This window comes from Lissotriton helveticus, chromosome 3_1 (assembly GCF_964261635.1).
Source record: "Lissotriton helveticus chromosome 3_1, aLisHel1.1, whole genome shotgun sequence".
In the NCBI taxonomy this organism is placed as follows: Eukaryota; Metazoa; Chordata; class Amphibia; order Caudata; family Salamandridae; genus Lissotriton; species Lissotriton helveticus.
The window spans coordinates 1,271,234,335-1,271,260,795 of NC_136061.1; the positions used below are offsets into that span (position 1 = coordinate 1,271,234,335).

At 44.3% G+C, this 26,461-nt stretch overlaps 1 protein-coding gene across 1 annotated transcript in view; it reads left to right on the plus strand.

Moving 5' to 3' along the window:
- CD164L2 (CD164 molecule like 2) overlaps positions 1-19,321 on the plus strand; it is a 113,656-nt gene extending 94,335 nt beyond the window's left edge. The window contains exons 2-6 of the mRNA XM_078683887.1: positions 3,595-3,687; positions 9,577-9,660; positions 10,684-10,725; positions 13,721-13,883; positions 16,795-19,321. Coding sequence (XP_078540013.1) covers positions 3,595-3,687; positions 9,577-9,660; positions 10,684-10,725; positions 13,721-13,883; positions 16,795-16,813 — 401 coding nt within the window. The 3' untranslated portion in view covers positions 16,814-19,321. The remainder of the gene's footprint in view (positions 1-3,594; positions 3,688-9,576; positions 9,661-10,683; positions 10,726-13,720; positions 13,884-16,794) is intronic.
- Positions 19,322-26,461: the final 7,140 nt, after the last annotated feature.

Sequence of the window (26,461 nt, forward strand, 5' to 3'; positions counted from 1 at the left end):
TATTCCCACTGATAATTCTACCTTATGTCCTTGATACGGAGCGTTGCGTCGCACTGTGTATGTTCTGATGAGGAGCTGCGAGAGCTGCAATGTGCGGTTCTGTGCCAAGTTGTGTTGTGCTGCATCAGTTTTGATGAGCTGCAAGGGATGTGATGCAAGGTCCTGCATTGAGCTGTGTTGGGCTACATAGGTTTCGATTAGGAGCTGGGAGGACTACGATGTAAGGTCTTGCGCTGTGCTGTGTCGGCTCCGATGAGGCCGCCTTTCAGGGACTGCGAGGGGCTGCAATGTGAGGCCCTGCATCTCACTGCATTGAGTTCCAACACGTTATGTCAGCCCTGAATGAACCCACAGGTGGGTCAGAAGGAGTACACTCTGATGTCAGCAAGCGCCTAGGCACTGAGGGGGCACCTCTTGGGTATCAGGACTCACTTAAGCAAAGGCCAGTCGCAGGGCACAGGCAAGTCCAGTTGAGCACGGGCAGCTGGGTAGATGCAAGGCAGGTTTATGGAGCTTGTTATGTATTTGGAACTCAGAACAGGAGTCAGTTAGCCCCTGGATTTATTCTGGTGTTTCTGGGAGCAGGTCCAGTCTTCGTTTCTCAGGTAACAGGAGAGCAGGCCAGTCCTTCTTGCAGCAGGGTAGTAGGGCAGCAGGGTAGCAGAGCTGTACTTCTTCTGAGTCTTCCTCAGGTCCAGAAGTAATCTGAAGAGTTGATCTGAGGGTCCAATATGTATACCTGGTGCTAGCTTTGATGCGGGTTATCACTTATTAGATTTAATAAGGTAACCTCATGTTATCCTATGGGAGAGGTAGGCTTTGCAGTAGTAAAAAACGAATGTAAGAGTTTTTCGCTGTCAGGACATGTAAACTTAAAAGTACATGTCCAACTTTGTAAATACACTGCACCATGCACTATGGGCTATTTAGGACCTAGCCTAGAGGTGACATATGTATTGAAAGGAAGGTTTAGGACTGGCAAATGGTTTATTTTGTGAGGTTGAAATGGCAGTTACAAACTGCACACACAGGCTCTAAGGTGGCAGCTCTGAGACATATTTAAAGGGCTACTTAAGTGGGTGGCAAAACGAGTGCTGCAGGCCCACTAGTAGCATTTAATTTTCAAGCCCTAGGTACATGTAGTACCACTAGACTAGGGGCTTATGAGTAACTTAAATGTGCCAATTTGGTGTAAGTCTATTACTCACTGGTTAAGGGAGAGAGCACAAACAGTTTAGCATTGGTTAGTAGTGGTAGAGTCCTAAAAGCCAACAAAATGGGTTCAATGAACAGGAGGGATAGGACAAAAAGTTTGTTGATGACCCTACAGAGAAGACCAAGTCCAACAATAGGGATCTTCTGAATGCCTACAGTTTTCTTCTTAACCGCATCCCTGCTAGAGCGATTCCCCTGCTGTGCTGGACAGCAATAAAAGCGGGTGTGGTCATGACGAGCTCAGCTCGTCATGAGCACAGGAGCACTGAACTGCATGACGAGCTGAGCTCGTCATGAGCATGGAAGGGGTTAAAAACTCTTTGCTATTTCTATAGTGTTTGGATCCATGTTGAAGGCGTGTTTCTTAAAATGCTGAAACTAGTGGTTTATTAATGGTGCAGAATATGCTTTGGGTTAGAGCCATTGGAGTCTAGCTTTTGAAGGTCCACAGTCATTGGTGAACCTCTGTCCGTCTCTCCAGCTCCCTAGGTTTTATTGAAGCAGGCGCAGCTGGTACAAAAGTGGAAGGTGAGAGAGAGAGAGAGAGAGAGAGAGAGAGAGAGAGAGAGAGAGAGAGAGAGAAAATAAAAAATAAATGGATGGATAAAACACGATGGAGGGGAGGAAGGGAGCGATGTGGCTTGAACATTTTTGCCAGAGCCACTTTTGGTTCCAATTTCAGCCCTGACTTGTCTTGCCTCTTAATTTGGGTCGCCATTGTTGCATAATAAATTGATCCTGCTTAAGGCAAGCCCCAAGCTGGGCTAACAGGGTTACCGGTGGTCAAATGAAAGTCATACTCCAGGCAAAGAGGTGAGCAAGACAAGTCAACAGAGAGAGCTGAGCTAAGGGAGTGCTCTGGCTCTAAGAGCTTTTGCACAAGCTTGGTACAATAGATTATATATCTGCATTGAGAAGTAGTTATTAAAAGTGAGAGTTTTTAAACATGATGTGAGTAACATTCCTGCCCCGCCTTGATGACAGTGCTAAAAGGGAACAATGAGGGACGTCGGTGGTCATGTGTACTCTATATGTGTCCTAGATATTTTATTATAGATTGAAGAACATTATGGACTATAAGTTCAAACACAAGAGAGGTTTTTGTACTATGCACATCCTGAATTCACATATTTGAAGGTGCTGTCATGTGATAATGAACAGAATTGAGGCTCAGGTATATAAAGTATTTGACTAGGATCATACAGATTGATCAAGCAGGGAAGCCAATACTAATCCCAGGGCAACATTAATCATTTTTTCACACAGTGCAATGCAGCAAGCTCACTTGATGCACTGTGCGAAAGGGCAAGAATGCATTGTATTTAACATAATACTGCACATTCCAGTCCTTTCCTAGCACTGGTGCACTTTTGGCTGCCTAACGTTGACGCAGGCCCCCAGAATGCAACACACATAGAAAGAGGAAAAATAAGGTGAAATAAAGATATTTCTCCTTGTTGAGCCTCACCTGGGGATGCGTAGCATTTCGATGTATTACCAGGTCTACCACTAATGGTAAATCGGGGAATGCACCAAAATCCATAGGTGGATGCATGGGAAAACCCACGCTCCATCCATGGAATGCCTCCTGGGGCAGATTAACGCAAGGCAGCAATTTGCACTGCCTTTCGTTAGTCCAGATTTATCAAGCCCTGCAGGAACACTCAACGTGGTGTCGATCTTGTGTCCCCATGTGTGGCGCAATACTGAGGCAAAACCTTGATAAATCAGGCCCCGGATTTCCAGTCTCACACTGTGTAATACAGCTACTCAATAGGTATCTCTTTCTGACATCAAAGGTTAATGCTTTTGCCTTAATTTTTGTAGAATGAGATGAGAGCATGAACAACAGGCAGACTCCACATTCTATTTTTGGAAAGTTTACATGTTGCAAAAATTTTCAAGGAAATAAGAGCACCAATAACAGACACTGACTAGGCTACATGTGTGTTTTTTTGGGACAGGGACGTTTAACACAAGTCACAGGATGCTGAGCTCAGACTGGGATTCCCAGAGGCAGCAGCTCTAGCCGCTAGGCCACATTGCCTTATGTGAAAGCTTGGCTCGTTTTGGGCTTCTTGTTCCCAGAGGATGTAGAACTTAGCCAGAACCAGGCATCTAGTTTGATCCTAGCTCTAGCTTTTAGTAGCTCTCCCACCTCTATTCGTCTGTAACGCAACTGGTGCTCATGTAAAGTGCTCTGATACGTTCGAGTCGAGTTTGCGCTATATAAAACTCCCACCCCCATAAAAAAAACATTTTTGCCACTGTCCATTTATCTTGTGGCTTGCTCTTCCCCCCATCTTTTTCTGGCCAACAGATGGCAACAAAGCTTGCGGCATGCACCAAGAATTAATAGCTGGCCTTGTTGTCTTTCAGAGGAATGTAAGCGCTTTGAGTCCTGTGAGAGATGCCTTGTGGGAGAACCGGAACAGAACATCACCGGCTGCAGATGGCTCCACTGTGAACAAGGTACCACTAGGGACATGGGGATGGAAGTAGCTGGGTGGGAATTTAGCATGCTTGGAACATGGCAACGTATGAGGAATTTTCTTCAAATTGCAAATGATAACTAGGGGCTGGAAAAGAGTTTATCTCCATGAATGTGATAAAGTTAGAGCACTGAGCCTATGGAAAGGCAGGGAAAGTTACATGACTTTGCAGACTTTGCAGAAGCGGAGTTGAGCCCACACACAGATACACTACTGGGCTGTATTCCAGTCGAAGAATATCATAACCCTCAATGGCAGGATGTCCTGTGACTGAAAATAGCACGCATCGCATGATGGGGCGAGGGCCGGCGCATTGGTTGGTTAGCATCCTGGTACAGAAACAGGAGGGCTTGGTTACTCAAGTGAGCAAATAATGGTCCAGTGGGACAGGACAGGCAGAGAACATGCCAGAAGGGAAGGCTTTGTATGGAGGAGTATAGTCAAGTAACACAAGCCTACCCACTGCCCTTCCTGGTTCCTCTTAGCAGCAGGAATGATTTCCCTCTTTCACAAATGACATATGAAGCTCCCCTTTTTCTTTTTAATTTTGCATGCCTTCTGGTTTACAAACCTTGAAAACTTTGTAAAAAATTATGCAAAGTTTCTTGCCACTAAACTTTGCTACTTCACATCTCAACCGATGACACCCCTATATTGAAGTTAAGTATCCCATTTAAGTCTGGCATGCTGTCAATGATGACTCTGGGCTTGTTTACATGAGGCCTGCACTGTGGGAGTGTCACTTTTTTTGATGCTCCGAAGGCGCAAGCTCTAAGAGGCCACTCAAAGCTACTCTGCATGTCTTTGCATGGCCTAATAGATATGGAGTAAGACAATGCGGAGCCTCTCTCTGCGTCAAAGAGGTGATCCATTGGCGTTGGGGTGGGTTTACCAGCACAACACCCATTGATTTTGATACTGCCCCAGATTTACTTGATCCCATAAACCTTGGGCAGGGCCAAAACCGTACGCCTCCCCAAAGCAGGCATAACGAGGAGAAATATTTTTATAGTCCTCCTAATTTTTTCCTCTTTCCATGTGTGCTGAATCTGAATTCTGCAACACACATAGAATGAGGAAAACACCTCTTTGGATTTATTTTGGTGCCGGAAAATGCCTCTTCCTCCACAAAATCAATCCTGCATGCAACACCGACACCTTTGCACCATGGTTCAATGGTGCCTGCATTGATGCTAGGCAGAAAATAGTGCGCCAGTGGAGAGGGAAAGGACAGAAATGCACTGTGTTTCATAAATTCTGGTGCATTCTTGCCCTTTCCCATTGGCTTATGGCAGCGCTGCAGGAAGACTTGCAGTATTGCCCTACTGCAGTTCCCCAGTATGCGGATTCCCTTCCATGATGTCACTCACTAGGTTTCTTACTGCTATCTAGTAGGTCATTTATGGTTATAGAGTGAAGGAAGGATTGAGAAAGAGAAGAAGAGGGAGATTATCATGGCATCCATTTTATCCTCAGATCATGTCTCTCTGCCTGGAGTGCAGCATGCTCAAGTCATGTAAAATGGATGATGTGGGACAGATTATAGAGAGATGGAGAGAGTGAGCGAGACAGAGATAGAGCAGGAGAGAGAGAGAGTTCATATTTGGGAACAGAGAGCGGTAAAGCAACTCCCTAAAGGAGTCATATGATAGCAGACCTCTCCCGTTCAAGTTGTTCTGCAGCTGCTTCTACCACAGCCTTAAACGTGCTCCAAATTAGGGTTCTGTTGCACCTGCATTTGGCAAGTTCTAGGTGTTACAAAGTGGTGCCTCCTCCACTGTGGTGGAGGATCGTCACCCCCTCCCCCACACCCTGCAAGCTTCCGAACCTGAAAACTAAAACGATAAGAAAACAGGTTTATTATTGTTGTATTTTTCAGGTTCCAAGGGCTGGGCGATTCTTGGGGGTGGGGTTTTTCGCAAGGGCAGCAATGAGAAAAAGTGGTGGGCACTGCTGTCAGTGCGCATGTACTTTTGGCTGGCTGTCTCAGAGCAGCCAAACCGGCATGTGCACTGAGCTGTCTCCAACCCTTCTGCGTTGCTGGCTTTGCGACAGCAAGCACAGGCTCCCAGTCTCTCTGGGAGTGCAAATTCACGGCACTCAGGCCAATTCTGATGCTGTTTTCAAGGAAGAGAAAAGCGTCAGGATTGACCACAGTGAAGATTGGGAGCATGTGCTGCAGCAAAGGCATGGAGCAGAAGAGTGGCAGGTGGCAGGTAAGTTCTTTTTCTCCAATTTTATAAAAACGTTTTATTCATTGTCCATTCTCCCTCCACCGTCGTCCAGTCTAGCAAAAGGGTCCTGATTATGATGCAGGAACAATGCATAATACTCTCAATTTTTAGTCAGGGACATATTTAGAAAGAGCAGGTCTTCATTTACATATACTGTATGTAGGATAAGTAAAATGATGAGTGACAAAACAAATAAGAATACTCCTGTGCCTTCTGGGGCCTAGATTCAACTCCACATGTAATTCTAGCTCTTAAATGATAAGGCTATGATACTTGAGTATATGGTACCCTGTGGAGAGAGAATTGGAACTCTCCTGTGCCTGTCTCTGGAAACCCTTAACTCAGTCATTTGTCATGGCTGTTAAAAATACATGGTTAATGAAACAAAAGTACCTGAAAACAGGGTACAACTGGCCACAGCGGGCATTGGGCATTGTCCCGGGAGGCCGGAATGGTGGGGGTTGGTTTTGCAGCAATGGGGGCTGTTTTTTTGTTACTGGTGCCGGTTTTGCATAGGTTCTGCAATATTGGCCCTTAGTACCAAAAGCAGCAGGGCTTCACACTTGCACCCCCCACCCTCCCTCTTTCTCGGGAGCTGGTCCTACAAAATTGCCAGGGCAGCTTTGTGTTCTCAGTACTGCCCTGCCTGAAAAGAAGTCACAAATGTCTAACTTTTACACTTTTACACGTATAGCTCTGCCCTTTGTCCTTGTTTTAATGCAATCTTGTTTACCAAGGGAGTGAACTCAGTGTGTATGCCTAAGCTGCTGCTATTTTTGCTAAACAACTTAAAAATCACAGCAATGTTACACATTCAAACACCTACAAGCCTAAAGGGTAACTGGATTTCCCAGCCACCACAAATGTTCCTTTCTGGTGTCAGAAGAGTTTATCCACAGCCACTCAAGTGGGATTTGGGGCTACAGTTCAAAGTGACAAGGTGGCCCATGGACACTATTTAACAGTAGAACAGCTCCTGCTACAGATAAACCCAAACGAGCATTGTGTAGGATGTGGTGCTAGTACCCCAAGTGGGTCTCCCCTAGGTACCAATATTTAGGAGGTCATCCCTTGTGAACAACTGGTTGTAGTCAGAATTCTTGATTATATGGTGTCACCTACAGCCCTTAGTGCACCCTCTGAACCCAGTGGTTCCAGGAGCACCTGGGAGATGGGGATTTAGGGATAGGTCCAGTTGCATCTCCAAATCTCTTTGCTGCTGCAGCTATAAGGGTGATAACGATTAGTGAGGTGGTTCAAACAGTTCCAGAATTTAGAAGACAAGCCTGAGCATGCAGGATAAATCACTATGACCTATAATGAAAGAGAGAAACCCTTGTCCCCTCTGGCAGCACTTGGCTCCCACAAAGTCTGTGAACATTCCATTCCCATTTGCTTTTGAGACGTGGAGCTATTGAGACTCTTACCAAGCAGATATTATGAGGATGGTTCCGGTCAGCAGCATCTTAAAGTCCTTATAGCTCTTTCATGGTTCATTGTCATTCCACAGGTAGGTTTTGCTTCGTCCACTTGGTCAAGGGTCTTCTTCTCTCCCATTACAGACCAACTCAATTCTTTCTTCTTGCAGGGCAGAGTCCTAGGCTTGTTCCAAGCTTTGCTGTGAACAACACTCTCCAGAGTCATGTGTCTGGTCAGACTTTCCTCAATGACTTATGAAGCCCAGACCACCACCTGCCAGCTCAAGAGAGATAGCACTTGCTTAAACTGGTGTATTGTCAGCAAGCCATGGCCAATCTAGGTATGGAATCAAGTCAAAAAACCATGACTCACACCAACCAAACAGAGATATTTTTTCATGTCTTCTTCAAAGTTCACAAAAATGGAGGGGCCAGCATCAACTGGACAAGAATATATAGATCTCTATAGAAGCTTGGCAGACTCCCTGCCTGTGCCCTGAGTGGGATATTTGGGGTTTACATACAATACTGGGCAGAAAACAAAGGTGGGAGGCCACAGTTTGCAGACTATGGCACAGACAAGTTAGACGGGCAGATCTGTAGGCACCATTACCACGCAGCAAAACAAGGTTTGTTTAACCAACTGTTTTTAGGTCGGAACCTGTTGTGGGTTTATCTAAGGCACAGCACCAGAGGTTGCTCCAAAAATGGGAAACTCAGAATTAACTTATACTATAGAGGGAATCATACCTTCTACTGGATGCAACATGTTACTGAGAAGAAAACATTTCAGACTTCACTCAGTCTCCATTCCCTCCACAGGTACACACAATCAAACTGTAATGTGTTTTCTGCATGGCCCATTGTAGTTTTCCCTTATGTTAGCCTAATAGTGCACATTGTAGGCTGTATTTTCTTTTGCACACATTACTATATATACATGCTTGCTTTTGTGCCATATTGTGCTTTCACACAGAACCTGCATATGTTTTCATGTTTTTTATCTTTTCCTGGGATTTAGCCTGAACACCACAGACAAGGGCAAACAACAATGCCCCTTGTTATTCTCTCTGGTCAGGCACCTGCTCTTAGACATAACACGAGAATGCAGCTGCTGTTTATGAGCACACATGTCTTGTCATATGACCTAGCACAGGAGTTTAAGTAGACACACTGAGCAAGGGTTCTGAAAGAAGATTGCTATGTCAACTGAGATGTAGAATGTCCATCTGTGTATGCGGGGTCCATTGCTAATCCCAGGGATCTTTGATCTATAATCATTGAGCTTCAGTAGAATGGGAATGGGGTTTAGGATATTCTGTTTTATAATATGACAGGATTCATTATGATATATGGGATATTGACCATGCTAACAGTATTTTTAGTATGCATTTATTTTCTACTTCTGGCAAGAATACTGCATTTTAGGACACAATAGTTTGAATGAATATTCTAAACTTTCTTTGTGTCTCTTATTTATTTTATTGTGGATGAGTATGAGTGAGAGAGCGAAAGGGTGTGTCCTGTTACCACGATCCCTGAGAAGATCGAGAGTGTTGCGTTCTGGGGTGCCAATTCACTTGTTTCTCTGGTAAGGTTAGGAGGGCAAGTGAGGCACTATAGATAGTCAAACTCGGGCTCATAGGCACTGAGGTGATAAGGTGTTAAACACTGATGTTCTATGATCCCAAGCATAATTCTGTTCCTGAGCAGAATCCCTGCAACAAAACAACACAAATGAGGATGCGTAGATAAGTCTTTGAGAGGTACAAATTCAAATAGTTTCAATGTTGAAACTCAGTTGGCATCAATCACCATCATGGTCGGTAGAAGGGGAAATTTGCACCCTCTACTGTGGGTGTGGCATGGCTTAAATAACTTCTAAGTTCAGAAGAGCATTGTGCCCTACTGGTGACTAGTAGAGAAATACATGACCCACCTGCAGTGAGCTAATGCATATCAATTTCTGTAAGAAAATCATCAGGTCAGTGTAAACAGGGTAGGACGGCCCCATAATGTGAGGACTTCTGTACATGTGTGCTTATGTGGTCGCATGTGAGTGTGTCCTTGACAGGGAGTGTTTCAACCTCACTGAGCTTCCTCCCGCTTATCCTACAGAACAGACTGCTCCTCATGGTTCCATACGACCTGGACTGCATCTGTTGCCAGGGAAACTCTGCACATCATTAAAGCTTCATGACACCTTTTCTCTTTCAGAGAACAGCACCTGTGTCCCGAGCAGAGAGACTGAGACCGTGAAGGAGGGGTGTTTTGTCGACAGCGACACTGAGATGTGCAAAGGTAAGGTGAGATGCCCATGAGGCTACATGGTTAATTACACCCATATCACAAACAGGAAGCCAGTCGCGCTTCAGCAGATAGCTGTGCTAAGAGAATCGACATCTCCTGGCGTACTCTTGTCTTGCAGCAGAAGCTGCGGCGGTGAGCGAATGGAGCGGGCTTGCTGGCTGTCAATGAACTCTCAACTCAAGCAGTCCTCAAACCTCCCAGTAGGAGGCATTATGAAGAAGAGTGCAGTGCTGACCATGGGTATCTCCCAGCTCCTGCAGTGCTTGCCTCTTTCGTCTGGGTGTGCTGTGGTAATTAGGCTAGAGTTCAGGCTGCGAGAATATCTTAGTTCCCACAGTTCTGGGTCCCCCAGCAGAACATGCTGTGCAGGATGAGGTGGGGTCACCAGAGCCTAATTTGTAAAAAAAATAAGAGCCAGGGCTTTAGTCAGCAGGCGGCTTCCACTTGCACTGCCTATTGCCGCTGTCAATTACAGTAACAGCATAACTAAGTCACACTCCTACAAGTGTTACAATTCTGACAATTTCAGGACACCACATTTAAAAGAATGGCTTTGGCAGCAGGTATTAGTCATTCTTAATCTATACTGAATTATTAAACAACAGTTGTTGTGCTCATCTCTGAATTCAAAACACTGTGCCACCATGTGACAGACTGTCAATAGTACAGGTGCTGACAACTAAATGCTGGTTCTGAGCATTGGAACGCCCCCCCCTGCTCAAATTATGCACTGGGGCCCCTGCTTCTACAGGAACTCCCACCCCTGCAGTCTGTGTCTCTGCCTGAGGGAGACTCTATGAGAATGGTCCATGACCTCTGGCTGTTAGGATCTGCAAGCTCTCGCAGTCCTTGTTTCGGTCTGAGGAAGGTGCTGTAGGGCAGTCTAGTATCAGACTTATCCCACAGGGGGTGCTACGAAATATGGCCCTGAACTCAACAGTTATGATGAGGTGTTCTCCATGAATTTGTCACTTTCTGAATTACTCCCTCCCTCTTTGTCTCTCTTCCTTTCAGGTTCTCACACTCACTCCGAGGATTCAGAAATCTTGACCAAAGGTAAGGAGTCTTTTTGTGGACTGGGGAATAAGGAAGCCAAGGATTCGCCACTGGTAGCAGATTTGCCTGCAGGGTGGAAAAAGTTTTATAAAGCTCTCAAGTTGCCCTGTGTCATCCACCACTTCAGTGCCAGGGCTGGTGGTCCCACCTCTCCTCTCCTTCCATTTTGTGTACAATATTGTTCATTGTTAGATATATCAACTCTATGCACATACGATCACAAAAATAAAAATAAAAACCACTTATTTAAAGTTCATTTATTTCTATGGCGCATAGTCCCCGAATGATGGCAGCACACAATTGTACAAAAAACAGGTAAAGTTGCTGTAGAAGAGAAAAATGTTGCAACCATGGAACTAGGTCAAGAGTAAGGAGAAGGGAAGACCTGGAGGTTGATATTGTTGGATAAAGTGAGCAGGGTACGGGGGGCTGAATGGAGTACTGGCAGAGGGTGGTATGATGGCGAGAATGAAGAGGGGTGGAGGAAAGTGGATGGAAGGGTACGGATTAAAAAAAGAACATATCATACCATATTATATCATGTCATATCATATCTTATTATGTCATATCATCCTAGCATATCATATCATATTATACCATATTATATCATATCATATAATATCATAACGTATTATATCATGTCATATCATCATAACAAATCACATTTTATCATGATTATATTGCAAGTTTTCCAAGGACAGATCAACTGACGTTGCCAATGCTTGTTATAAAGGTAATATTTCAAATAATCTGGTACTTGAAGTATTACCGTTATGATGAGAAACAGAAAAAAAGCTAAATTTACCGGGATTCCAACCAGAAGGCTGGACTTTCTGAACATCTGACACTTGATGTTGGACGTTTGCGACTTTCTTGTATGACTCCCCTCTGAGTCGGAATTCTCCTCCATCCTTGATCACTGTTTTTCACCTCAACAGAGGTCAGCCTGTTGATATGGAAGTATCAGGCAATCCCTATGCAATTCAACTCATGTAATGCATCACAATCAAAGAAAAAATTGAAATGAAAAAATTGAAATGAAAAACTTAGCGCTGGCAGTGCCATTCCCTGCTGGAACTCTTGCGGGCTGTGAAGACGTTCGGTCCCTTACTGGCAACATCTCAGCCAGTCACCTCTAGATCCATTAGTGTCTGGGGGAGTCTTTGCCTCAGCAGTTAAACATAAAAAACAGATGAACATACACAATTTTTTGGGGAAGGGTTGGGGATAGTGGTGGGGTTCTCTTCCTTTGGAAAGCGCCGTAGCACGAGCACCCACAAGCATACAGGACAAGTGCATGAGCGGTAGGCTATTGGGGGTCCAAAGACAAGGAGCAATCTAGAAGCAGAGCAGTGGTTTGCAGACCCTAGCAGACCAAGTACTTTCACTAATTACCTGCAGTAACATGAGGAGCAAGGCCTTTGCATTATTGACAAGTGGGCTTTGCTTGCTAGATCCTAGCATCAACCCAGAGGGTTACAGTCTCCAAGATAGGTTTAACATCTGCAAGAAGTAGCACAGTTCTAGCAAAAGCCAGACCTCTGATCTTTGCTACTTTCGGCAGAACACAAATAAATGACATTAATAAAATAAATAAATACATTTGGATTTGCAAGCAGGCAAAGGGAGTCCTTCTCATAAACTCCTCTGATGATCCCTGCTGTCTTTGTAAGAACAGTGCTGCCTGTTTCCCTTACCAACTGTTCTTATATAGTTTTTATTTTCTCAAAATGTTGCATTTATCTTTTGGAGCTTCTGGGGAATAATATATGATTGGTTATCAGGGACAAGGATGGAGGTAGGGGGATGGGAGTGAATGAGGCAGGTCAGGTCTGATGGTGAACTCACCAGTGTTGCCAAGTTTCAAAGAGCACCGTTGTCTTATGTACGTCTAAGGGTGCTGGATCCATGCCAGATTGTCAGAATATCCACATAAGTTACATTTTGCAATAACTTTAAATGTAAATCAGTTACATACTCTTAATTATCCTGAAAATGTGGCATGGATCCGGGCCTCCTACACTTCATCTGGACACGCTTCCAAAAAGGGTTCTGCGTTTCTTGATCAGGGCGAACATTCCTACCTAGGGACCTCCAGGACACCAGTGATGATGCCAAGTGTGAGTACTGGGAACAGAGACTGTAGCATGGGCAGCTGAACGACACTGCGAAGGAAGGTGGTATCGTATATAGCTCCCTAGGGTTATTAGTTGTTCAGGAATAGCGAGAGTTGGATAGGGTAGGGATCCTGACTATTCCAACAGAGAGACAGAAAAGGGTCCTACTCCCTTGTTTGAGGTAACTAACAAGTAAGAATGTTGCTCAAGGGGCTGGAAACCCGTGGCCTCCCTTACTATATTTTGACACATGGCAGCACAGCAAGCCTTCTTGCTGCTCTCTGTGTGTCAAAATAAGAGGGCAGGAATGCGCCGTATCTTATCTGCAGGATAAGCACATTCTTAACCTCCTTCCCTGCGCTGACGTGCAAACAGCAGCTGTGTACCAATGCAGACACCCTTGCGTCATGTTGCAAATGTCCCTGCATTGCAGGGATGATTGTTTTTGTGCAGGAAACCCTTCCTGCACAAAAACAATAATTGATGGCATTTTCCTCTTTCTATATGTGCTGCAGAATGACTTTACGTGGCCTTGCAAATATGAGAAAGCCCATTGCGCTGCCGGTGGGTCAAAAAAAGTGATACCCAGCGGCGCAATGGGCTTGTAAATGAGGCCCCAAATCAAAAGTAGCTTACACTCAGTTTGTTTCTCAAGTACCCCTCTCCTAACGAAAGGAGAGATCACAGGGGTATGAAGGGATCATGCCTGAAATGTAATATAATCTACATCAGGCTAACAACCTTTCATCGGCATGGATCATTTATAAACTCTCAATATGCTATAATTGACAATCCATTAGTGTAGAGGGGAAGCAGGATATGTGGGTGGACGTCTGTGACAGAGTAAATTGAAGTCCCATGTCTTTTTGTCTCTGCAGAACCAACGCCAGCTTTGCCTCTGACAGGCAACCCTGATATCCCGCCGCCTGTTTTCAGCGTCACCAGCTTTTTTGGAGGGATCATCCTGGTGTTGATAGTGCAGGCCATCCTCTTCTTCACTCTCCGGTTCATCAAAGCAAAGGACAGCACCTACCAGACACTGTAAGAGCCCCTTATATGTCCCTTGAAGTTATAAAATGTGTGGGGAAAAAAGGGTGGGCAACTTTAAGGGAAAGGTTGAACAGGGTAAGCATCTCTTTCCAGGTCATTATGGACATTGATCGCCTGCTGCATTCTTGGTGTTGGGATCTTGATTTGCAAGAATTGAACTAGTTAGGCATACCTAAAGTCAATGATTTGTAAGTGCAATCTTCAGGACTGGAATCAGTGTTCGCAATGACTTGGCATGAGGTGGTCACCCGTAGTTTGACACTGGTGCCCACTTATTTATGTAGTGGAACATCAGGCACCTTAAAACTTTGAGTTGGAAGGGTTGGACTTCCTTAGTGTTGGGGTAAGTAGACCTGGACTACTTGATTGTCATGATGCGATCCCCATAGTGCTGGATTGGAGCATGTGCCTGGGTTCGGAAGTGTCTTGCCATTAGTGCTGGGGTAGTGGGAAATGGCATTCGTACTGCAGGGGACATGAATGAGCAGCCCTATGTCTTAGGATACAGAGCAGTGATCTCTGTACGGTTTGTGTGGAGGGCTTAGGTACTGTATTGTTTCTAGGGTGATAAGTGTCCACCTTTAGAGTTGGGGTAGAAGGACCAGGCTAATGTAGTGTTTTAGTGGAAGTGACATGACGCCCTGAATACTGGGACTAGGAAACATGACCCCTGTGAGTCTGTTTGTGGTGGGCACTGTCATTTACTGATGGTGTCTCAAGCCTTAGACAATGTTGCACTTAACTGGCTCTCCTGGAATGGAAATCTTACTCCAAAGAGTTGGAGGACAGTTTGGAACTTAGAAAATTCATGACACAAGCAGTTACATTAGATACATTTAATGTGAAATCAGGATCAGAAATTCAAAAAATGACATCAGTATACATATCAGAAATTATGACTCTGAATAAAGCAATAGAAAAAAAATCAGAAACAACTAGCGAATTCTGTGACTGACTCATGACTCAAAGCAGTGCTTATGCAGTCAGCCTGTTTAATATAATTTCTTGTTGTTATCTTTTGTGGAAATATTTTAGCTTTTTCAGAGAAGTGTTGGGTCACATGTTTTTCACTGTGGGTTCTTTTTAACAAATCGATCAATATGGCATGTGCCAGACAGCATACTACAATGTATCAATCATGCTATGCTATGGCCGCCTTTTGACCTAGTTTTTCAGTTGCCTGGTCTGAGGTCAAGTGTCTCAAAATGTACCAAAGTAGTCAAACCAACAATTAAACAGGGCGCCCCACCCAAATCAAATATGTTTTCAGGGTGCAATACGGCTAAGTCCCTAACTCAGGCGTCTCATTTTCCAATTGACAGGTCTACTGGCAACAAGTAGCCAGTGTCTGGGGCACTGAACCACTTGAGATGAGATCGGTGACGAGTCCAGCTATTCTCAGAGTCATCATTAAAGTAGCGGAGCTGCTGATGCTGTGATGGGCTACCTCAAAGAGTATGTTCCTTATGGTTAGAGCTTGGCTCGAATGAAGTCACTAAGTTAGTTTTGGGGTGGAGGCTGAATGGCTTCTTATATGTTGTACTGGAGGAACTTAAGCCCCCTCGTAGTGTTTGATTGGCAGGTCGTGGCACCCTCAGTGTTGGAATGAAGCAACAGGAGGTTGAGGCAGGGTGACGAGGCCCGCCCCATCAAAAGAGTTTAGCTTCAGGGGGGAAAGCTGCAGAATCCTGCGACTGACCAGAAGGGTGGACACAACATATGTGGCAGGGGAAAGCAGGGGGAGAGTAGACTCTGGTGCTTGACAAAGGTGAGAGGTGGTGCTAAGGTTGAAAGTCAGGCAGACGATGCTACCTCAGTATATCTGGAAACTGGCTGTGAATGGGGGTCTTGAAAATCATCACTTTCCCTGATGGTGTAAAATCATGTTGTGTTCATCGGCAGATTTTGTCTCAATATTGTTTCTCATGAATAGGTTTTACATCTGCTTTGTGTTCTCTGACACTGTGTTACTTCCTTCTTTGTTCCCTAGCTCCATTCTAAAATTCTCTCATACTCGCTGGTGCTTTCTAAGGCCATTATAATTCCACATTGGGTTCCCTAACACCATTTTGCTTCTACATTGGTCTCCCTAGCTGCTTTACTTTCATTTTGTGTTCCCTGACACCTTGCACTCTTTTTCTATTTTGTTTTGCCTGACACCATTTTACTTTCACGTGGCACTATTCAATTCTATTTTGCTTGTGCGCCCTGGTGCAGATATACCTCCACAGTGCGTTTGTTCCCTGGCACTGCTTTTGTTCCATATTTTGTCTCATGATGGTTGGTCTCCCATGGGTTCCGACACGCCATATCCATTCAGCTTTCACATTCTGTAGCCTTGTGCCATTTTACTTCCACATTGTGTTCCTGACACCATTTGTCTTGGATGTTACGAGACATCTTGCTTAACCCTTGTTACCTTTGTGTTTCACAATTGTGCTTCCTCTTTTGCTTTCACGTTCCATTTTCTGGCACGTAGGGACTGATTCGCAAAGCACCTCCGCACTCATTGTGGAACCCCACAGTCGTAAGGGAGTCTCTGCACTTGGGGCGGAATCTCCACAATGAGAATTCTTATTGCGGGGATGTTTTCCAAGTGCGTATACTCCCCCATGACTGCGGGCCACCACCACGAGTGCGGAGGCCCTTTGTGAATCAGGCTTCATGTGTTCTTCATCTGCATTGTGTCCCTGACACCGTTTAGCTTCCATGTTGCTCTCAGGCACTCATTTACCCTCAATGCTGCTCTACTTCTTCATTGTGTTCCTGCTGCAATGTTATTTCCTCGTTGTGTTGCATGACCCTGTTTTACTTTCACCTTTGAGAGCTTGCTGTATTGCAAAATGTCCCTGATGTGAAGTATGTGTCTCGCTTTTTTTTCTTTCATGCTTTCGTTGCCCAGGGAGGATCAGCCACAGTAGGCCAACATGGGCGCATATCAAGAGCTCCAAGATGGCATGCTGCAGTCCCCATCCTAAGCTATCCTATTCCCCAAACTCCAACACAGCGAACCCCATTGACATAGCACCAGTGGCCATCAGACCTATTGGAAAATCAGAATTATCGCCAGGGCTGACTTTGACTGCCAAGCCCCAACCACCTGTCCAAAAGGACTCATTGTGGCAGACCTTCTCCCTATTTCCCCATAGGTCATCCATGTCGGTGTGACATTTGACTTTGCCGTGAGAGAGGATGCGCCTTACAGAAACAGGAGGGTCGCCTGTCATCAATAGATGTGGAAAATTGATGTCTTGTTTTTGGTGTGGGAGGAAGGGTTGAGGTTTTGACAATATCAGCGCCTTACATTGCCCGCCCAATCCCCTCCAAGCGAAAGCAGCAGACCCCGTCGTCATCCCCATGAAAGAACACATCCTATCAAGAGACCCTCACCCACCAGCCCCTGTGCTGAGGCCTGGTGCTTGGGCTTTTATTCCATTGATGTAGTGGGCCGAGGTGACAGGCGCTGAGGGTGGCCGAGGGGGGAGGAGGCAGAAGACACACTGGTTATAAGAAGGGTTAGGAAGGGGGGCGTGAGAAGGTGCTGGGTGGGTCATTCCAACTCTTATAAAGCAGGCCATCATAGAGTTTCTCAACTGTGCATGTGTGCTGAATGGCCCCCCGAACAGATCATGTTCCGTCATTCTCAGCATGCTACCTTTAGATGAACCTTTGCCCTTCTGTAAGATAGGGGGGGTGTATAGGGGAGGTATCCATCAAATTAGGTTGAACTCCTTTCACAATGAATCAGAGCTCAGTCTGAAAAAGTGGGCCTCACAGCAGTAACCAGAGGCGCTTTCTAATCTTCCATGAACTCCAGGTTCTCACCCCCAAAAAGTAAACTGGCGTGACAAAGCAACCCGCCCCCCCTCTGTAGCACCCTCTAGAGTATTACTTGTAGGGTGTGGCCAGGGGCACTAAAAAGACATCCATGACTATCAGGGATCCCTGAACCGGTCTTCGTGCTGGATGCCCTTGTTTATTTTATGTAGCTCAATATACTTGTGATCTCATCAACAACATTACTTTGACTTGAACTTTGTCTCTCATGCTAGAAATGTTCCACGCATGAGGAGTAGTGGAAGGCTTCTGCTCCTGGTAAACTCACCCTTGGGGCTACAGTGGTTCTGTTCACTGAAACACAGACAGCCTTGGCGCTGCCTCCTGTTTCCTAACCTAAACTTAGTCTGCTCTTGGGCCTCTGTTCAGCCACTTGCAGCTCAAATGAGCTCAAAAGGAGCAGAAAAAGAGAATTGACCTGACTCAAAAAGAGATGTCATGTAGGAGAAGATGCATAATTGGGGTCTCCAGTATGAGGGAGAGATGAGGAGGCTTTTGAAAGAAAAGAAATTGGGCTACAAAATGGTGGTGCAAGTCAGGCTCGATTCCCACTGAAACCTTCCTAGTTCCCTTCAATCCCTTTCACAGCTAAGAACACGCCACCCCCCCCAACCGCCCGTGCTAGTCACCCTCCTCAAGTGCCTGTTTTTTTAGCATGAGGATTTCATGTGTGTGCTGTGTATCTGTGACTTGCTTTAGAATACACTAACCCAGAGCTTCCCAGCCCTCCATCAACCTGGCCTCAAAATCACCTCACACATAATGCGTTCTGAGGGTTTAAGGTGTACATTTTGGATTGGATTGCAGTGCTTTACATAGAGAGAGACCCTTTTAGTTCTTAAAGAGATATCGCACGTCTCAAAAGTGTGAGACTCACTCCTCTATTTGCTGTAATCACATGTACTGCAATGGAGTCTCACTCCAGGGTATTTTCGATAACCCTTCCTAACCCAAATATTTTAATGAAGTCACACACTCATTATTACTCTTTTAAAACTCACATCCTTCCACGCCAAAAACCCTAATTACAAATTGAAGGGTATTTCTGATGTCTTCCTAGGCCTCACGACCACCACAGATGTAAAATCTCTCTACCCTTTCAACAAACTGGCTGAGAAGCTTTGGGGAAGTCTGGGTGTGCTGTGTTGTCGTCTTAATTTTTGCCGGTGTGCTGCTGTAAATTTGGAATTAAAAATTTGGAAGCTGCCTTCTCTGGAATTTGTTGTATTACGTTGCCGCTTGTCTTTATTTTTAACCAAACTCCCTCCCAGCCCCTTTGTTACGCATGCCTTACCTCCTCTGTGTCATCTGACAAACATACGGCAGTGCATCTGTTTGTCTAGCACTCCTGAAGAGAAATAACAATTTAGGGGGCAGATTTACAAGCCCCCTGTGCCACCAATATGTCACTTTTTGTGATGAACTGGTGGCTATCTTACTGCTGAACCTGACACATTTCCAGATTTACGAGAAATTGTAAATCTGTAAATGCGTCTAAATGCTACGCCTCACCAGGGGAGGCATAGGGAGGCACAACTAGGAGAAATGTTTTTATTTCTCCTCGTTTTTTCCTCTTTCAATGCGTGCTGCATTCTACAGCACACATTGAAAGAGGAAATGCCTGTAGTGATTGTTTTTGAGAAGGAAGTGCCCCTAACTGCACAAAAGCAATCTCCCCATGACGCAGGTGCAAGGGTGCCTGCGCCAGCGCATGGCAGCAGTTTGTGCGCAAGCGCAGGCAGGGGTAAGCACAGAGATGCAACATATTGTTTAAGCCTTTACAACGAAACTTTTACAATGACATACCATTACAACGCAACTTTTACAACGCAAACTATTACAACGCATTGCTCTGGGGGGCGCTCTAGGATAGAGAATAGGTTAATTTACTATCCAATAACCTTCCCTACTATCCACGGGGACTGGAGTTGGAATAGTAAATTAAACTATTCACTACCCAGCGCCTAAAAGCATTATGCGTTGTAAAAGTATGCGTTGTAAAAACTGCTTTGTAAAGGCATGCGGTGTAAAAGCATGCGTTGTAACGTCATACATCCGTTTAAAATATGCCGCATCCCTGTGCTTTGAAAGTGACTCAGTGCGGCGCAGCTAAATGCTTTACAGAATGTACTGAGTCACTTTCACTGTAAATCTGCCCCAAGGTTTTTAAAAAACAGCGCCATCATCTGCCACGCTTCTAGGTATGCGTCGGAGGGGCTAAGTCTAGTTGTAAAACAGCATTCATAGCATCCCAAAACAACTGAGTACTTGCACACCAGGGCGTTCTGGATAACGTTCTGTTAGCTAAAAGAATTGTATGTTGCAATGTCGAACCCTGAAACAGGGCCGGCCTTTCCACCGACATCGCCCCTCCACCCCTTTCGCACCCCTCTGCCCTTCTCATTGGGATCCTAGTCAGAGGTCCTTTAGTGCTTATAGGTTATGTCTGGCTCTGGTATGAATACTTCAGCAGTGACCAGCCTGTTATGTTATTCCACATTTGTCTCTTGTCCTCAAGAGCCAGCCAGGCAGAAGTGAGTGGGAGTGGGAGAAAGATAATCGGAGGGAGGGGCATTTTTTATGCCATTGGTAGGTGCCCCGGGCCTGGGCCAAGCTCGCCTATGCCAAGAGCCAGCCCTAACCTGAAAATTTGATTTACAGGTATATTGCGACCATAATATCTACTGAAATGTTGTCAAGATAAGTGTAGATTATTATTAACTCCGCCATTACTGTATTATGGGTCTCGATAATCAGTGCCTCCCTATACTTGTAGATCAGGGCTCTTCAAACTGGGGGGCAGGCTCTCCTAGGGGGGCCTCAAGTGATGCCAGGGGGGTACCAGGCTCTAGCCAAAAGAAGCATTTTGCTGATAACATTGCTTTGTTTTCAACAGGAAAAAATGAGCAGCAGTAAGACACTCTGCAATGGGCCATCACTAACATATTTTGTCATTTATATCCTGGCTGGGAGAAGGTGTCAAAAGGGAAGGGACTCCAAATATTCTTATAAACCCCCCACCCCCATTTCTAATAATCACACTGTGGATACTTTTGCAGGTTAGGAAGGCCTGCCTGACCAGATCAATATGTTTGGCAATCACATATGTGATTGCATTTTTAAAATGGTAGCAGAACTTAACTGCAATGTTTAAATAAGTCTAGACATAGTTAAATATTACCAATTTAATAGAAAAAATTGTGAAATTTTTTGAGGGGGGCAGTGCTTTTTTTTTTGCAGGTGCCGGGGTGCAGAATTAAAAAGTTTGATGACCACTGCTGTAGATCGATAATTTCAACAGCAAAAATGTGGTGTGAAATCCTAAAATGTTGGGTCTGGCTGAAGGTGTCCCAGTGACATGCAACGACTAAGTAACTGTGAAAAGTTGAGGACATACTCTAAACACTGGTTACATCACACAGGTTACGCAGAAGTCCACTTACCCCTAAATAATGGCAACGCCATGGAAGAAATGCAGTCTAAATCCGCCCTGCTGGAGATTCTGACCTATGATCTGCAAGACATACACGGATCTTGTTGCAATAAGTGCTCATAATATGACCTGGGTTTTGGAAGTGAGGGCAGATAATCTAGGTCCACCCAGTAGCCCTGATGGGGTGGGGAGTGGAGATGGCTTTTCAAAAGCAGAACTTTCTGCTATAGCTGGAAGGTCCTGAGCTACATTAGGCCACTGTAAGAAGGTGCCTTATGGCGGCACAACAAATTATCACAAGAGGCTCCAGATATTAACATCATTAGAAATAGCTTTGATGATGCAGAGAAAAGGAACACTTAAGTAACAAAACATTTTTTTTTCCTGGTCTCAAAAAATTGTAATGTGTCAACTCTACAAACCTAGGGTTCAAAAATAAATATAGAAGAGTTATATGTCACAGAAATAAATCAAACCAATGCTATTCTTGTATTTATAATACCAGTTGGTGGCATGGTGTGGAAATGTGCAGAATGGTGCATGCGCTGTTAGTGTAGGTAATTGTGAAAATGGATATTGGAGAAATTAATATGTTTGTGTTGAAAAGATCACTCGTGCACCGGAGAAGATCGACATATATTTCATTTTCAAGATGAAGCATGCGGCATACCCTGTCAACCTCATCTCCGACTGACTCCCACAGAATTTTCATTTCAGAATTTCAATGATGGTTCTGGGAAAATAAGAGAATCAATTCAATAAACTAATTATATTGAGAAAATAACAAATTCTCTTGAAAAAATATAACTATTTGGTTATGGCAAGGGACATTCTTGAGTCTGTTTTGCTATACGTCTTCAATTTATTTCTCATTATGGTGTATGATTGTCTGCTGTATGTTGCTGATGTTTCAGCGCACAGTACTGTTGAGAGATGACCTTCCTCTGGACAGATTTACTTAAAGAGATTGACTCTTGTTTTGTTATTACCCAAACAAGAATGGCCCACTTCACATCTTTAAGTGCTAGTATGAATATCAAGTTTTGGCTTTCCATAGCTCCTTTCTACACAGATGCAAATAGAACAGTTGATGGACGGAATGCAGAACAATGTCATACATTCCCCCCAGCCTAATGGGCCTAAATTCATCGTTTTTTTGCTCCCAATGCCGTTCTAGTTTAAACCTAGCAAGCTTGTTTCCGGTTCAGGGAAGACCTGGCTTGGCGGTTCGGGCTGGACTGTTCCCATGAGGCACAGGATCAAGACTGATTTGCATATAGCTGGGTCTTATCTGAGGTGGTGAAGTGAGCTAAAGAACGATGAGGAATTCAACCTAGATCTGTGACTGGGGTGAGTGTCTGAAAACTTTCAGAGCTCCATCCATCATCTCCTTATGTTTACTTTCTACACAGAGACTCAATTCAGCCCCATACACATTCAACTCTTGGTTATCTTATAACATGAGATAGAGCTTGAGCCTTGCAAGTTTCTGGGTCTCACTTTGTGTAATCGTCTCAATGAGGACAGCATGCATGCCATTAGACACAATTAAAAAATGGCTTTATTTTGGTTGTCTCCTGCCTGAAATCGGCTCTCCTTCGAAAGAAGTCAAGGGAAAAATACATTCTTCCGATTTTTTTTTTCAAAATCTGCCACGTTCCTCTTCTAAAATGTTGGCAGGTATTGGATGGCTCAGTAAGAAAAGAAAAAAAAGTTTAAAAAAGTGACAGACGAAAGGTTTGAATTAATCACACCATTGATAATTACTCTTCTCATTCGAGGCCATTCTATTTTGGTCACTGTGCCACTGCAGACAGCAGTTCAATATATTCAAAACTGTTTTGGCCCTTCCCTTAAAAGGGGCAGTCAAACCTGAAGTCCCATCCTATGGGGACCCATATCTACTCATAATGGAAAAACAGCCAGTCACAGACATGGTTGAGGCTGCCAGGTTGTATCAAGAAGGTCTGCTTCAGTCTTAAATTGTAGGAACGTAAGAGACACACATCTGAGCATACCTATGGAATTTAGGTCAAACAACTGATAAAAGCTAAACTGTGTTTCCTCTGTACTCAAACAGATGGGATGTGGCAGTTCAGGTTGACTGTCACAACTGGCATATTTATCATTATGTCATGCAGCACAGCGAGTCACTTTGCTGCTCTGCGCTGCATCATAGGGAAAGGGCAGGATGCTGTACTTAACATTGTATGGTGCATTCCTAACTTTTCCCAGTGCTGGTGCACAAGGTGCTGCCTAATGCCAGTGAAGTATAATGAAGGAAAATCTACAAGGGATTGAATTCGAAGTGTAACTAAACTGAATTGTGTTATTCAAATCAACGAGTACGTCATAGGATCAAACTCAAATGTGTCCAGCAGGACAACAACAACCAATGATAAAGAGAGAAAAGGTCAAAAAGCACACGAAGATCCTATTTATATTCAAAAGGATATATTTTAAAATTTCATATATAAAAACAGATTCATGGGGATATGGCAAGAAGGAATTGATCGAATGCAAAAAATCATGAGCGGATGTTTAGATCAGTTACAACAAAAACAGTTCATGACAAGCATCAACTCCTGGAGTGAAAAACAGAGCAACTATATACAAACATGTGAAAAAGTTACTCAGAAGAAAATAAATTTCATATGGAGATGATGTAGAGGTCGACGTTTCGGTCTTGGCAGCATAAGTCTATAAGACCATCTTCAGGACATTTATTTTTTGCAGGACAAAACCCCCTATACAAACACAATACAATATATTAACAATTTATATATGTCATCACTCAATACAACAAATAAATGTCACTATTCAATGTGCTTAAAATTCAATCAATGTGATAATCATAAATAAGAAAAAAACGTGTGCAAGCAAAACAATTAAAATGGTGTTACACCATAATCCAGGTGCATGTCAATGTAATCTGCATGCCTATGAGTGGACCACCACCTTAGCCTCACATCATTTGAGCCTAAAGAAATCTTACTTATAGATGTATGTGTAGCTGGTCCCAGTGGGTCTAACTGCCAGTGAAGGCACTCTTGCACCAAGGCACTCTTGCACCATGGTGCAAGGGAGCCTGCATTGTTATCAGGATTGTTTATGTGCAGAAAGGGTCACTTTCCTGCACAAAATGTGCCACAGAATGCTGCATACATAAAAAGAAGAAGTAACTAGGAAACATAAACATATTTCTCCTCGTTACACCTCACCAAAAATATTTTTGGGTCTCAAAATGCCCACATTGCCATAGCAGTCCCAGGTATTCAAGGGAACTACTGCGTGTAGGTGTGCTCCAAGTGAAAGATCAGAATTCCGTCACTCACAGTGAAGGTAGTCAATTGCTGAAGTCGGCTGACCCATTGCCCCATGTTGTTGTAGACAGAAGAAAAATGTGAAGAACAGAACTACAGAGCAGTGAATGAAAGACTGGTGGAAAGTCCCATAAGAAAATTGATGACACATAAAATGTTAGTAAAATCAACAGGTCTTGGCTAACGCCAGACCTAATAAGGCCAACGTATGAAACTGGGTGAAAGCCAAAGCTGGAGAGTGAATAGAGTAAGGCAGGGAATAGCAGGACAGATGCGTCTGCCATTGCTGTATGTTTTGAAGTTTCTATCAGCAGATTCACAAGTTTTAGCAGCTTTTGCTGTGAAGCTGTGTGTGTGGGGAGCTGCGCGTGCTCTTCTCAAGTCTTGTGTGAGGTGTGAGGGCCGCAAGCCTTGCAAGAGAGTGTTTTCATTTGAGCTGCCTGTGAATAGGAGCTTGTATCTAGGCACCGGCGTACCTCAAAGGGATCCTTTGATCCTGATGTCCTGAAATATTCCACTATTGAACGGGGCGCTTCCATCTAGGCCTGTGAAAGACTGCTCTTTTTCAGCTCCCTGGGGGGCTTTGGATGTGTGAGCAAAACTTGGAGGGAAACAGATGTGAAGGAAGAAGGCTGCATTATTTTATGTTACTTATCGATTTTCCCGTTTAGTAAGCCCCTGCACAGCAATATTAGGCACTTTAATTGGCAAGGGTACCATGGGCCCTAATGCAAGCAATGGAAACGACCCCGTATCCACAGCTGGATATGAAAACACGGACATAATTGGCATCCGGTGGACCTCTCACGCACCTGGGCCTGGAATCAGTGCACCTGTTGCCCCAGTGATTGGAAGGCACACGACTAGGCGCCTCAGAGACCTCTGTAAGATGGCCGATACTGACTGGAAGATAGCTGCTCCGGCATAGAATGTATAACTTAACCAGGCCCCGTTCCAGGAATTTTGATCTGGATGGGCCAAGTGTTTGTTTGGGTGGGCCAATGTACATCCAATTTTTGTCAAATGTAATCACAAGCTTTACATCATATCTTCTTCCAAACCGGCATAAAGAGCATCTAGAAAGTTATTTTAGAGTAGCAGCTGAGGCCTATGCTCACCAGCTCAACTTTTATAATTTCCAGCAGGCTAGGCTTTAGCACCAGCACCAAGATTCCATGAAGATTGTAATAGCAGTTTAAGGTTAAGGAGGTACCTGTTACTACATCTGAGCCTTGACATTTCGCACTAGGACGACAGGCACTGAAAGCTTCATCCGGGCTTGAGCCTGAAGCCTGCTTCCTGTTGAGGTCCTGTTGGAAATTCGAGCCCATAATGAACCGAGCTATTATGTACCTTTTGCATGCTACCCTCAATCTCATCAGGGGGTGGCGTTACAGCGAGAGCTTCCAAATTTGGAACTGAACAAGCTAGGTTTGAGTCATGGTGTTGGCTCAACTTCCTGTGATTCTGGGCAAATCTCAAATGCCTAAAATAAATGAATGTGACCTTGTATAATGTAAATGGTGTTCATGTGAACGCTTCAATATCTCTGGGTAGCGTTCACACTATAAAAAAATCTCAGAAAAACTGGGTGGTAAAAACAAAGTGTTAACATATGAAGGAGAGACAAATAGCCATTAAGCGGCTGATTTGTACAAAGTGAAAACATAAAACCTGGATAATTTGCAGCACCTCCACTTAAATTGTGTGAGCTTGGGCAAATATTTCATTTAACCAAAACTCAATTTTCTTCACATTTCCACATAAAAGCACATTCAAATACATGAATTAGAAAACCAACTATACAAAAGCTATTGTGTTTCATTTAATAGACTAATGTTGCTATATAGTAATCAAGGCTACATACAGGGTCCACGTGAGAACTGTCTTGCCTGTTGGTTCACTAATATCACTGTCACCAGTGTGAGGACAGGGCAGGAATGACTGACTCTAAGCTCATGTTTAAAAAACATCAC